Source organism: Carassius gibelio, chromosome B9 (assembly GCF_023724105.1).
Source record: "Carassius gibelio isolate Cgi1373 ecotype wild population from Czech Republic chromosome B9, carGib1.2-hapl.c, whole genome shotgun sequence".
Classification (NCBI taxonomy): domain Eukaryota; kingdom Metazoa; phylum Chordata; class Actinopteri; order Cypriniformes; family Cyprinidae; genus Carassius; species Carassius gibelio.
The window spans coordinates 16669850-16685071 of NC_068404.1; the positions used below are offsets into that span (position 1 = coordinate 16669850).

General features: G+C 35.9%; 2 protein-coding genes across 51 annotated transcripts in view; both read left to right on the plus strand.

The window, feature by feature from the left end:
• The first annotated feature begins 580 nt into the window (after positions 1-580).
• Positions 581-7628, plus strand: LOC127965599 (ADP-ribosylation factor-like protein 5A). Its single transcript, XM_052566457.1, has 6 exons — positions 581-952; positions 5026-5086; positions 5481-5628; positions 5706-5789; positions 5915-6066; positions 7090-7628. Exons 1-6 carry the CDS (start codon positions 907-909, stop codon positions 7136-7138), a joined length of 540 nt encoding a protein of 179 aa, XP_052422417.1. The 5' UTR covers positions 581-906; the 3' UTR covers positions 7139-7628.
• A 4178-nt stretch (positions 7629-11806) lies between these two features.
• The window catches only part of LOC127964319 (nebulin-like), a 55699-nt gene continuing 52283 nt past the window's right edge, over positions 11807-15222 (plus strand). For 49 of the 50 annotated variants that reach the window (XM_052564451.1, XM_052564455.1, XM_052564457.1 and 46 more), the window contains exons 1-3: positions 11818-11899; positions 12605-12718; positions 12967-13029. In XM_052564451.1, the coding sequence (XP_052420411.1) occupies positions 12988-13029 (42 nt within the window). In that variant the 5' untranslated portion in view covers positions 11818-11899; positions 12605-12718; positions 12967-12987. Of the gene's footprint in view, positions 11900-12604; positions 12719-12966; positions 13030-15222 lie in introns of all 50 variants that reach the window. The other variant, XM_052564452.1, reaches the window with a different exon arrangement.

A 15222-nucleotide genomic window follows, 5' to 3' on the forward strand; every position in this document is an offset into this window, starting at 1 on the left:
TATTATTATTATTATGATTGATGAGGTGTTGTGTGACTGGGGCCCAACATCTGGTGCTATGCCCCTGGATAGAGATAAAAGAAATGCTAATTTTTACTTCAAGGTAAATTACTAATAAATTATAGTATTCACTCAGAACTGTCAGCGGCAAAGCAACCAAAATCACGAATAGACAATGGTCATCATTTAAAAAAGACTTTTGAAGGATCATATTTATTCATTAATTTTATAAAATGTAGGCCTAATGAACTGCACAACTGCTTTCATAAAAGACATATAGACATAGGACAAATGTTTTTCTATTTTATTCGTCGTTTTTATGCATTGCATTTGACTTTTTAAACAGATCACCTGGTCGCATATTCATTATACATGTTCGTAGAAATACTATCTCTAGTATCATTCCACTATGTTGTCAGTGAGAGTGAGGCTGTAGCTCAAAACCTAGTAAGCCACCTAGCTAGATCGCATTTCATACAACATGCGGAACATTCCAAGCTCATTTTAAGTGTCCTGCTTGTTGCCTAGGTAGGTAGAGGCCATAGGTAGATGCTGCACAATAGATTTAGAGGCAGGCCGCGCGAGTCACTTCCGGTGAGTGTTGCGTGGCTGTTAGCAGTACTGATTGAGTTCGAGTTCAGACGCTCGTCTCGCTGCCGCAGAACCAAATGAACGCCCTCGTTACCCTTACCTCCAGACGTGACAGCACTGAAATGATGCAGGATTTAGACATCCCTTCCTCACGAAACATGGACACCGTTATGGGGAGAACATTAAAGGAGTGAATAACTGTTACCGACAGCATTATTTTTTTACTGAACCGGATCGTTAGCTTAGCTGGCTAACAGATAGATTTTCAGTCTCTCTCTGCTGCTGGGTGGCGTTGCCCAAGGCCGGACACCAGCGATGGGAATCCTTTTCACAAAATTATGGAGGCTTTTTAACCACCAAGGTACGGGAAATAGTGTATTTATAAAAATAATTAAATAACATTCAGTTTAAATATTGACTGGCTATATGGGGTTTAATAGCTAGCAAGTGTCTGCTAACCTGCTGCTGTAGTTTCGTTTTAAAACAGCGATGCTTATGTACGACTGAAACATTTATAACCATGTTGTAAATACAAAAATATTCTGAGAAAGTGTCATTACATTAAAACAGTCGATAAAGCTTCAGTAAACCTGCCTAAGATGGTTCAGGACTGACTGCTGACATGGAGGTTAGAGCCCTGATATTTAAATTTTTTACTTGCTGATAGGTAATTGTTGTGTAACATGTCAAACTCTGACGCGCTAATGTAATTTTCGTATAAGAATAAAATGTGGTTGAACTTATTTATTGGCATTTTATATTCGAGTATTGTTATATTCCCCTATGCAATGACATGTTTGGTTTTATGTATTTCGTCTGCAAATACATACAACTTACCATATGAGGTAAAATCAATATAAAGTGAATGTGAAAGTCAGTTGTCAGCACTGAGAATAGACTAACCTGCTTATTCACCAGCCTTTGAATCAAAAGGTGAAACACCCATTGCATTATTAAGCCTGAACACTTGTGCCTCTTTCCTCTCTGTGATTGTGCATGCTGGGCATTTTGCAGCGCTGGTCAGCCTGTGTAATCCTCAAACACTGGGGTTTGTGTCAGCATTACTGGTTACACAAGTCTATGGGATAGCCAGTGGTCTCTCATTTATTATACATGGTGTAGGATATCCATAAAGTATAATCTTGTTTGAAAGATTTGCACATCAATTTAGGGGGAATTGAGCATGCATGTGCACATTGTAACATAACCCAGTGGAACGTTTCTCTCCAGGTCTCACCTTACTCATTAGCTGAACAGATCATTGTGATACGGGAGAGCCTTGTAACGTGAGAGGTGGAGACTGTTGCCTACAGTTGGTGCAGCACCCTCAATAGTCTGTTTTATTTCTTTTTGTTTACATGAAGTAGCCTTATAGTAAGTCATCAATGGTGACTTATTATTGTTCAGAATTTTGGGGTTGGTAAGATTTTTACTGCTCAACAAGGCTGTATTCATTTGATTAGAAATACAGGAAATATTGTGAAATATTACAATTTAAAAGAATGGCTATCTATTTTAATATCTTTTAAAATGTCATTTAGTTTATTGATGGCAAAAGTGAATTTTCAGCATCATTACTTCAGTGTCACATGATCCTTCAGAAATCATTCCAATTAATGCTGTTTTACTGCTCGAGAATCATTTGTCTATATTACACTGAAAACAGTTTTGCTGCTAAATATTTTTGTGGAAAATGGTGCTACTTTTTCAAATATAAATTTATTGTAACATTATAAATCTCTTTATGGTCACTTTTGATCAATTTGAAGTATCCTTGCTAAATAACGGTAAGGTATTGATTTTATTTTTATTTTTGAATAAAATTTAACCGACCCCAAACATCTAAACTAAATCTTTCCATGCCTAAAACACACATCCGTGTTTTGTTGTCCATGTTTTGCATCACACTGCAGAATTGCCTCAACACAGTTGCTTCAATTCTTTCACAACATTTCATGCAATTGACAGAAGTGATAGGATGATATAATCAGAGGCTGGGAATGGATACATTCTAAGCCCTCCATGCGCACTTGGTACCACTTGGATTTTTCTTTGTTTATTCTTCAGTTTCATGTCTATTCTTGTTCAGACTAGAATGAAACTTTCCAGGAACAAACTTTGAGAATGTGAGTGTAAGGTTTCTTCGAGATGTTTCTTAGTCTTTACTCTTTAGGGTAGATGTCATGATAGTTGACACTGCAAATGAAATCCACCAGCACTGTAATAAACCGGATAGTTCTGTCTTTTTGTTTTACTTGTCAACTTTGTGCATTACTATTGTATATTTATATTGTCAATGCCTTGCAAATGAAACATTTTTCTGTCACATCTACAGATGATCTAACTGATGTCACAGACTAAAGTCGCCTGGCTGGTTACATAGATTATGGTTTGTAGGAATTGCACAAATGACTCTTCATAGTCTTGGGATGGCTTGTCATAGTTTTGTATTTCACAGTTTTAAAAAAATAATAAAAAAAAGGAAAGTAAAAGCTTATATTTAAGTTGATTAATTTACAGATATCATTACTTTTTTTTTTGAGACCTTGTCATGCCTGTTTATGAGCTCTGCTAGAAAGTGAGACCCAGAACCATGTAACTCCAGCCATATTTTTAAATCTAAATGTCCCCACAGTTGTATATTTGAATGTGCCATTTAGCCATGATCTTTTCTGCTAAAAACAAAGGACTAGGTTTTAATCCATTTTGTATGTTCTTGTGAATACAAGGAATGAGAAAGCAGAACATTTGATTGAAGTACTAAAGCTCATAAATTAAAATCCACCCTAACCTTTGAACCTTCTGTGACGTATGAATGCTTCGCTGGCATGATGATGTCATCAGTTTCACAGTGTCTTGGTAAAAGCATCTCATTGGAATGCTTTCATTTGAACTTTTCCTCTTTTGTTTTTTCATTTCAAATGAAATGACCCAGTCTATCAAGAGCAAGACTGAGGTCTTATCTACAGAATGATCTTTTGAGAGACCAAAGTTTCTGTGTCCCCAAAAAGGACAGTGATCTATCTAGTGTGCATACTTGTGACTCATTCTGTAACACGTCTGAATGGGTGTGTCTGAATGTCCTTGAATACCTTTTCAGGTCTGTAGTAGTGACGTGGAGTGCAGTGTTTTCTTCTGTTGTATGTCTATTCATGGTCATTGTGTTAACTCCGATCAGATGTCTTTCTGGTTTCTTTCTCTTTATTCTCCTATTCATATTGTCTGTCAGTCATCTTCAGGTTCAGGGTGAGATGAGAATTATGATCCTTTGAAAACTGGTTCATTCACAGCTGTTCTCAGACAATTGTGGTTTGATCTTTACTGAAATAATCATATTCGGCTATCATGCCAAAGAAGTTTATCAACCTTTTACCTTTTTTGTCACATCAGTTTTAGCAGATCTGAATCTCAGCAATTCTTCAAATGTTTCCCCACATCCTGTCTGTGGATCCTGATTTCATTTCCCTTTTCTATTTAATGGTTTTATCAAAATTATAATTGTGAGAGACCTCTATTTAATGTCCAGCCAAATGAGTTTTCACAATCCCTTTTCCTATATGAAGAGACCACCCCAAAAAGGTGACTGATATGTGTATTATATAAAACCTGTTTCCTCTGTTGGGCATGTTTTGTGGACCTTGGCGCAGAAAAAAAGTGCTGGCTATTTAGCATGAGACAGTCAGTTAAATTAGATTAAGATATTTGCATTAGCTCCACATAAGCTTTTGCCATTGTCAGACTTGATAAAGTGCGGTATGCAAAGTTCTGTCGCAAGTGCAGCTAAGCATTGTTTTCTCTTGTGGAAACTATTCAGCCACCTTTACACACACTCAAATGTGTTACCACGTCAGCTTGACTGTCATGCCTTTGACTCATTTACAGGTGCAAACAACTCTATCCAGAGTCTTTTAGTATTTGATATTTAATTGGTTGCAACATGGTTAATGGTGCTGCACAGCATAATAATCATAGTAATATTACACTTGAGAAATGTTACTAAGATGCTAGGCAGGCTTTTTAAAATCAGATAATAAGTTGACTATAAAGTGCACTGTATTATCTCATACACAACTGTTTGTGGTTAATATAGGTAATAAACAGTGCCTTTGAGGCTGGATCTTTTGGTCTCCAGGGCAGCTAAAACGTGTTTGAGACATGCGGCATATTTTACTCTCTGGGCTTGGCCATTATTCAGTTAGATTCTCTCAGTTCCTTTCTGTTTGAAGAAAAGACTTTGACACCACCCATTCTACTTTGAGTTACTGTGCGTGTAGGATGACACACTGCTCAATAACACAGTCAAATACTGGTTTTACACATGATTGTGTATTAAATATTCTAGCTCAAATCAAAGATGAATGGCTGCAATGCTGGGTATGATCTAAAGTGTTAACTAAAACATGTAGCCTAACTGTCTTCCTGTTTTTCCCCCAGAGCACAAAGTCATTATTGTTGGGCTGGACAATGCAGGAAAGACCACCATACTTTATCAGTTGTAAGTACTATTGCACTAGTTATGATCTAGTAGTCCATTCTTGATTTAAAATGTTATAATTTAAAAGTTCGGGGTCAGTAAAAACAATAAATTATGTTTTAATATTTCTGCGGAAACTGATATTTTTTCAGGTTTTCTTGAATAGAAAGTTCAAAACCGGCATTTAATATAGAAACCTTTATAACATTGTAAATGTCTATACTGTCACTTTTGATCAATTGAATGTTTTCTTGCTGAATAGAATAATTTATTTATTTTTAAAAAATTCACAAGTTTATGCAGTTGTGTGATTTAAAACATGCAAATTACAGCCTCATTTTGTAGTGTTTTTGTATTTGTGGTATTGTCCTATGTGTTGTTCTTTTTGTGCTCATGTCATTTTTGTCATCTCCAGCTCTATGAATGAGGTGGTGCACACTTCACCCACCATAGGCAGCAATGTGGAAGAGATTGTGGTCAATAATACACATTTCCTTATGTGGGACATTGGAGGACAGGAATCGTTACGCTCGTCTTGGAACACGTACTACACTAACACAGAGGTAGACACCCTGAGACCACTGGGAAAAGATCTTGAATTATAAAGAGTATGTGTCATTAATGTGTCTCTCCTGTGCAGTTTGTGATCGTGGTCGTGGACAGCACAGACAGAGAGAGGATCTCAGTTACCAGAGAGGAGCTCTACAGGATGTTAGCCCATGAGGCGAGTATATGTATGGCACTATGAGAACTGGTGTTCATGCACACATATTTGCTGAAGGGATTATTCTGAGACTGTCTGGTTTTCATCATGCTGCTTGATTTCAATTCCTCTCTTCTCTTTATTAGGATCTGAAAAAAGCTGGTTTGTTGGTTTTCGCCAACAAGCAAGATGTGAAGGGTTGTTTGACTGTTGCTGAGATTTCCCAGAGTCTTCAGCTTACCTCTGTCAAAGACCATCAGTGGCACATCCAGGCCTGCTGTGCTCTCACTGGAGAGGGGTAAAGCCACAAAAACCTACAGAGCCACACAAAAAATATCTTTTACAGAGATCCAGTTAAATTATTTTATTTTTTCATCAGTAGAAAAGTGTAATGAATCACAGATTATGTGAAAGTCTACTGTTGTAGTAATTTTGGCTGAATATAGAACTAGCATCGATAGAAGTGATGAATCAGTATTAGATGTCTAAATGTTGCTTAGACAGCAATTGCTATCAGACAAATGCAGACATGTCCTTGTGTTTCTAGTCAGTGCTTGTTTTTATTAATAAATCAAACAGACAACTATGGAAGATGCCTATTTTCACCACATAAGTAAAAGAAAACACACTTTGTAATTTATACTTTTTGTCATAATGACTTTTTGGTAATATTATGACAAAAGTCAAAATTATGAAAAAAAGATTATCCTAATTATGACAAAATGTTGAAATTGAAATGTCAAAATTATGGCAGTCAAATTATTACAAAAAGTTCAAATGAGATGAAGCATTAAAAAGGTTGACAAAAAGGTTTAAATTGGTGTTAAAAGTAAAAATTAAGACAAAAGGTGGAAACATAGCATAAATGTGACTTTTTATCTCATCATTTAGATTTCAGTGTTATGACTGATTTACCAAAGCATGACGTTTGTTTTATAGTGGAATTAGCTTCCATGGATAACCCTGGCCAATGCAAAATTTCATGAAACGTATCGAAGCAGATTCAATTTACCCTTTTCTAACTCCAGTCTGACTGCTTTTTGGATGCATTCAGATCCCATAATGCACAGAAAATAATGTTTAAATACAATACAAGTTTCAAGTCATAATTTGATCCAGAAAGTCAGTGGATTTCGTAACAGAAAGTCTGGTTGGTCATTAATGTTTGCTGCACCTCATTTTATGGCCAGGGTCATTAGTTCAGAGGCTTTTCTGTGACTGACAGGCAGAAAGTACAAATGTCTTTCTTTGTCCGATTTACAGACAGACAGAAAGGAGCTTTGTTAACTGGCCGAGCTGAATGTCTCTTTCCTGTCCGCAGGCTCTGTCAGGGTCTGGAATGGATGATGTCACGGCTGCGAGTAAGATGACCTCTGACCTCAGATAGCAGTGTGCTCTCTCTATTTTTCCCACTGGACGTGGAGGCCGGGTGTCGCTCACTGTGAAGGTGACCCAGCGACGTCACCAGAACTTGTTTGATTTATTTATTACAGATTATTGAAACCTGTGAACAAACAATCTGCAACTAACTAAGTAAAAAATGTCAGGACTTGCAAGACAGCATAAACTCAGTGTTTTTCTGTGTGAATGGCCATTGAAAGAGTAACGAGGGTTGCACAGACCTTGGACTAACTGGTCTCTAGCTGAGCAGAACCCTACCTGGAGTGGCCTCACTGCTTTGCCCAGCTAGCTGACATGGTGTTGCCCAGTGTGTACAGTCCAGTATTTTCATTAACCTTGTGCCTGCACCTGACTCTCTGTCTCCTCTGCAGTTAGGAGGAGACCCATTACCATGCAAGAGGAGACTGCACTTATGTAAAATACAACTAAATAAAGTGTTTTTATCTGTCATGATAAAAATCTGTCTGTTTATCTGTTTTATCATTACACTTTAATTATCTACAGATTTTTTCCCTATGAAGCTTTAAGTACTGTACTGTCATAATAGATCATGTTGAGCTTGGTTATTTGTCTCGGTCCTTTGGTTACCTCTAGGGGGCGACACGTGGTTGAAAGAGAACTTCTCATGTTAATTGTTAAAAAGAATTTAAAATGTTTAACTTGGAAGAAAAAAGTTATGTTTAAGAATGATATTAGTGTAATCTTGGCAGAACATTTATACTAAAATTATAGTCATTTCAATGCATACCACAGACCAAACATATAATATTATCACAGAATTCGGACTTTAAGAGCAGGTTAATATTGTAATTCTTTATTTTTTATTAAGAACAGAACATTTTAATACATTTAAAAACTCTTAAAAACAAGGCTCCCAAAAGTTTACTTTTGGTTCCTGAAGTAAACTTTTTTTGGTGTTAAGAAGATTTATAAAATGTAAAGAAGCTTTTGGTCAAAGGAAAGGATCTATGGATGTGAAATGTTCTTCATTGAACCTTCAATGCAAATTAAATACCTTTGATTTTAATAGTGTAGTTTTATTTAAATGTGAAGAGAAAGTGTTCAATTTATTATTTTCAGATATTTTTAATGTGGATAGATTAATTTAGAAATTTTACTTGCTGTCACTGGTGACAAACACAATGCACTTTTAAACGGTATCTTAAAATATAATTAAATGGCCAAATTTTTATTTTTTAAAGTAATTTTTTAAGACAATTTTAAGGGAAAAGTCTTTCTGTAACCTGGTTAAGTTTACTTTTAGTGTTCAGCTTTCTTTTTAACAGCCTTTAATTGTTGTTATTCTGGTCCTCTTCACACTGAAGAGTCCTTGACCCTCGACTGATCTCATGTAGAACATCAGTACCTAATAATGACAGGCAAGACACTATTATCCTGATAGTCATTTTGTATCTATCTGAAGCAGGACAACACATCGATGAGTCTGTTAAAATGCATAAACTCTTTGTGTACTTGATATACACTAATATTTCAAAAACACTGCACAATGACATTTCCACTATACTGTGACAATGCAATTCCTATACAAACTAAGCTACTTTCAGACATTTGATTTTGCAGATAATGTTCATGCAGGCTTTTAATTATATTTTAAGTTTAATTGCTGGGATCATGGTAAACGGGTTTCCTCTAGCACAGTATCTGCATCTGTGTAGCACACTGTTTTGTTTTTCAGAGTGAGAGATGTGGTTTTGTTGGTATAAACGGATGTATTTCGGTTGATTCCGTGGTGCTATATATATATATATATATATATATATATATATATATATATATATATGTGTGTATAATAAAACCAGTTAATATAGATGTTGCTATTTTTCAGTGTACTGGTCAGTCCAGTCCTTGATATTATAAGTCAGGCAAACTGCATCATCACTTAAATTTCCATTTCTTAAAATGTGACACAGGTTGAAAATGTCAGCCATAGTTTAATTAGCAAGCAAAGAATCTATAGAATTAACACATTAGCTGTATATAAGTTTTATTTTCAGTGGTTAGTCTGTGACAGAATTATTTTAGTTGTTATTATTATGATTATTGAAAGACTATTATAGCTTCTATGAGTTATTTTACCAAGCTTTTATTACTTTATATTTTCTGTTTTCATTTTACTTTTAGTTCGCTTTTTTGTGTGTCTTGTCATAGTTGTATTTTTTCAATACATTAATGTATTTTATTAACTTTATTGCTTTCGTTATTGTTTCGTATTTTAAAATAAACGAAAATTACAAATGTTGCAAATACCTGAAATAAAATATATTATTTAAATATTTTATTGGATTTCAGTTAACATCAATTTGATTTCAAGTGACTTTCTTTTTTCTTTTTTTAATAACCCTGATGTGTGAAACCCTTGACATGTGTTAATGCTGTTATGCCACATAATTAATACATTGTGGAAATTTTGCAAATTGGTTAAAATGTTTTTTTTTTTTTTATCATTAGAATAAATTACATATATAGTCCAAAGGTAAGCTTTTTTTTATAAAATATGTAAAAAAAAAATTAATGTGAATTTGAATATGCTGTGTATATAAACGTACATTTGTCCTTTGATGTGATCAGTGCTAGGTATTGCAGAGATGAGATATGAGCATGGATATGAGGACAGTCTGAAACGCTGAGCTGACACAGTCCCAGCTGCCTCTGTCATTCAGCTCAGTCACGACGCCCCACAGTGGAGATCTGCAGAACTGCAGGAGTTTTGAGTGGGAATGGCTGGAGGGCGTCACTATCAAATTAATATATTTCACGTCCTTAGAGGTGTATAAGAGCCGTGTATTGCTCAAATTGTTCCTGAGACGCAATGATATAATGGGCTAAAGTAAATAGATCTATGGCCTCTGTGGTTGAACATCAACATGATGATACCCCCTTACAGCCACAGGATGCTTTTAAAATAGTGTCGGCTGTATTTTTGAGCGTCCCTGAATAGTTTTAATACTGTAACATGCTCATCAGGAGACACCAAAGAAAGAGCACAGAATGGTGAGAGCTGCTGGCTGTCTCCATAAGCACTTAGAGATGAATTGCAGACATCTGAGGCACTTGCTAAAAAAGCATTTTTTTTAACGAGTCCCTTAGATAATCTAATGAGTGTTACGAATTATACAATGATTTTCAAGGGGGGTACGGCATTTAATTTTCGGGAGCAGCACAAAGTACTGCATAAACATAATTTATGTTGCTAATCCTAATGGAAAGTAAAACGGATTACTGTTGGCGCTTATTTTCTGTCATTTACGTTCGTTTTCTACTTACTAGGTGCGTTTGTAGTTTTAAACAGTAGTCAAACAAAATGTCTTCCCATATCTTAATATTATTATGGATATGTGGCATCATTAATGGCCTTTCACTGCAGCAGAGTCAGAAAAGAGTCAAGTTTCGATGAAAACGATAACGTTAAGTGACCAATTTCTGCAATGGGCTGTAGGTAAATATTCCCATCTCTTTTTGTTTTCTATTTTATAAGTCATCCCTAAATATGTACAAAATCCACTGCAAACGATTAAGCACGTTAGTCAAACTGATTCGTGAACTAATTCAGACCTCAGGGTAAAAGTGATTCTTTCGATCTGGCATTCAGGGGTGCATTTCCCAAAAGCATAGTTGCTAAATTAGCAACTTTGTTGGTTCCAATACAATTTCCCATTGTCAACCTACTAAGTTAGTTGCTTACAGGTTATGATTTTGGGAAAGGCACCCCAGAACAGTTAATAAAAATACACATTACATAATTAATGAAATATTGTCAAGGAAAACGATTCTATGGTCTGTCATCAGACAAGGATTTTGGAGTAACATTTGGGGATTGTGCTCTTTTACTAATTTGTAATCTAACTTTAAACCTTACTGAAATTTCTAAAACCCCTATTGAAACATATATTTACTTAAAAATAAAAATGAAATACTTTTGCCAGACTTAAGTAGGGTGCTCAGACCCCCTATTATTCCCATCTGGTATTAACAAAAACATAAGTCAACTGCGAGAAATTGTATGAGTCTTCTTTCACAAATAGAACGTATTAAAGACATGTCTGGGCAAAAATATTGTCAAAGAACATTTAGGCAAAATCCAGAAGAAAATATAAAGGGAATTCGTGAAGATTAATGTTGTACTGAGCTATGTAATGCATGTATGATGGAATGTGCACATGCATTGAGTATAGTGCCTATAGATAGGATATTAACTGAGAATCAGATCATTCTTATTGTCAGTCACTCTAGATGATTGTAATCGGGTGAACAAGTCAACAGTTTATTTCCCTCTTGCCCCCAGCTTGATCTGATTTCAGCCTCTGGGCTCCATTCCTCAAGAAGTTTCTCTGGCCATCTTCACAGAGAAAAACCTCATTTTGCCCCAGGATCTCTATTACTCCTGATACATACCTCCACAGAACTCCATCTTGGTGCATGCAACATCCCCGCATTCATCATTCAAAGAAACCAGGTATTTTACAGTGTTTTCCTGTCTCTTCCTCATAGTTGTATTAATTATGATTTGCTGAACAGGTGCATTTTTCTGAAGGGTCGCTAATATATATTTAGCTTTCGAAACCTGAGAGTACTGCGCACTGATTGGTGGATAGCAGCACATGATAACTGGAGTCCCATTGCATCTGTGAGCTGTTGCCCAGCATTTCTCAGGAGGGAAGAGTTGGGGAGGCTCTGGCAGCTTGGGAAACGTTTTAACTTTAAAGTCACCGGTAAGCAAAGAAAAAACCATGAAATCAAACATCACACCAGATTTCACTCTCCAGCACTCTTTGCATGGCCTGCTCAGTTGGACTGATCATCTTCTACAGCCTGTTGGTAGATGGAAGTGATGCTCAGGGCGATGCTGCTCCTTAAACCATGGCCTGATAAGAATCATCTGACTTTATTGGGCATCATTGCAGGAACAAGAAATTTACCAATTACTCAAAGCTGAAATTTATTCCTGGACTTTGATTTTACTGGAAGAATCTCTGAAGCAACTCATCTCATGGACAGGAGTTTGTTTAAGTCCAATCCACATTCCTCTCAATCTTTCTGATGAAAATGCGTAGAAAACCATAATTTGATGTCATTTTCTGGGAGTCGGGTCCTAAAAAAGAGTAGTTAGTGGTCAGACCTAAATTTAACCTCCAGCCTCAGAAGGTATTGGAGCTCACATAGCTAAACAAAGTCAGCCAATCAGGCTGCAGCATTAGCTTACACGACAAATAGATGGAGCGATTCAGAGCAGCTGTCGCAAGGCTTCAAGGAGGCGCAGCATTTTTGGGGGGGTCTTAGGTGTCAAACTCTCTCACCTGCCAAGGCCTACTGGAAGATTTCAGCACAAAATTTGAATTTTTACATTTGTTGATCTATCCACACTAAAGCATCATCTCAGTCAGAGGAAAAGTGACATGTTTTTTGTCTTTGTTTAGGTTTGCAGGAATACATAAAGTGGAATAGCAGATTGGGACACGAGTGGATGGAAAGCAAACACCTTTCTTTACTGTAGGGTTGCTGAAATTCTACTGTAACCTTCTATAGTAAAGGTACGTCAGCATCTACACTTTTTTAGTTGGGTTCTTCAAGTTTAACATTAAAATGGACAGATCATTTCTGGTGCATTGTGAAAGTTAAGAGTGTGCTTCAAGTCCTGGTGAAATTGAAATCCTATAGTAAGGGTTACTCTATCTTCCTACGCTTTATTTGCATTAAGTTTAATTTTATAATTTAGTTACATATGTGCTATATAGATTACCATTGCTAGTGTCTGACAGTTTTTCATTTGCTTGTGTAGACTCACTAAATCTGTTTGAAGATGGCATCAGAAGAAGAGTATGAAGAAGAGATTATGGAGGAGGTAAGATACAGATTCGATGCCTTACAGTTCATATTTTATCATCTGTTTAAAGGTCGTCCCCTCATTCATTGAAAGAATGACAATAATGCTGCTCTGAATTATTTTGTTTAGCCCCTTGAATAACTTATATGGGCTTTTTAACTTTAAGCCCCATCGCTCTCAGTCCTATTGCTATAGTGGCTAACCCTATGAATAGTGATCTATGATATTTCCACCGTCAGCAGTTCAGTTGGAGCTCCCATGTCATATATGATTAGCATTGGATCCCATTTCAAATGACCTCTTCCTTGGAGGCTCTAGTGCAGTAAATTCCATTCAATGAATGTTTTATTCCCAGTAATTAATGTATCAATGCAGTCTCTTTAATAGATGTAATTCTTTAAATATATTAACAAGATATCAATTACATGGCAAACCATCATTCACAGGACAGTTAAATAATGACCCCTGCAGCAGTTTGTCGTAATCTGATAAGATCTTATTCTTAACATGCTAATGTAATGTTTTCCTGCAAGCCTGAATGGAAATAACCATTGTTAGATATAATACTCTCAACTTTTATACTAACAGTGGGATTATGTTCTGTTCAGAGCAACTAAATCCTCTGCAAGCTTCATTACGAGCTGATGTAGACAAAGCAAATTGAATAGCAAGTGCTTAATGAGAGTAATTTTGCATATCGTTTTTTTGTAATTATAAAGAAATATACCAAGATTTAACCACAGCTCCTCTTGAAGCTTCCAGAAGTTTGTTTGTGTCATGTTATTCATTGAAATACTGTCTGTATGAATTGTAAATGTGTCTGTCTGAGTGTTCAATGGAAGAGTGAAAACAGAAGGTTGATACTTTAATTCAGTATTTCCATAAGAAATAGAGTTAAAGTAGGCCTTGTATACTTTCATCTCTATTTCTGTTGTAACTATTCAAACTAATGCTTTTGGATTCCCCTTTAACATGAAATGGAAATTCGCCATCTTGCATTTTGAGAAGATGGGAATCTTAACAGAATCTTTTGGAATAGATACGATCTGATTTCACTACTACTTTCATCTACACTTAGAAAAGGACTGTAACTGTTAATTAAGGTGGCTTCTTTCAATGGATCCGTGGAAAGCAGAGATTCACATTTTGTACTTTAGTATTTAGCAGATTTTTCAATTACAGTTGTTGGGAAATAGTATAATTTATTATTATTATTATTATTTATAGGTTATAGTGTTTATAGTTAATAAAAAAGTAGATTTCAAATTTAGGCAAGGTTTTATTTTTATATGATTTTCTCCCCATTAATGGAAAAGCAGCCTTCAGCATTTGCTGAGCTGTTCTTTCCAGAAATACAAATATAGAAGTGGACATCTACGGCAGACTTGCAGAGAGGCAAATGAGACGAGCCGTGTTGTAAATTACACTCCACTTGCTGTCGACGTCATGCTGTTAAAATGCTTTTGGGGGGTTGGGGGAGGATGAGACCTGTGGAAAAAAACATCTGCAAGTTCTGGAGAGAGAGATTTTGATTTACACCATATTTGAATGAATATTCACCATTTTCCGTCTCCTGAATCCAGTCTGTCATAGGTAAAACCTTATACAAAACACAGGATCTGAAAACCTAGGTGTGTGTATATGTATTTCTGCTGTCCACTGGTCCAAAAAAAAAAAAAAAAAAAAGCATTTAGCTCCTGTAAATTCATAGATTTGGAGTGTTTTTTCCTGCTCTGGTTCCACAATATTTGAAGCCTTCTTTGAAGGCCTTTGTTATGTGGCATCCAAAAATGACAGTTTGAGAGAGTCTGTCATGATATCTGACTAAATACCAGTAGGAATATTTTACCATAACAATAACAATAGCTGCAAATAATAGTGGTGAGGTCATTAGGGTGCTTCTGCACCAGCTAGTCAATCAGCTCTGTCAGTTATAGTCAGAGGTCTGCTGGGAAAACAACCACATTATAAGATTTGTAATCCCTAAACAGCTACTAAGATATTCAATTAACATTTAAACACAATATACTAAGTGATATTTTTATAAGCAACAATGTATTTGTAGATCAATATAGGTTAATTTGGTTGAGGAAGACCCGTATCAGTCAAAAGCATCATTACAGGTTATTTTTAGATTTTATTCACCCAAAACTACTAAGCGGGGAAACTGCTGACATCTGAGGAAAAACACAAGATACCATTTCCACGAAT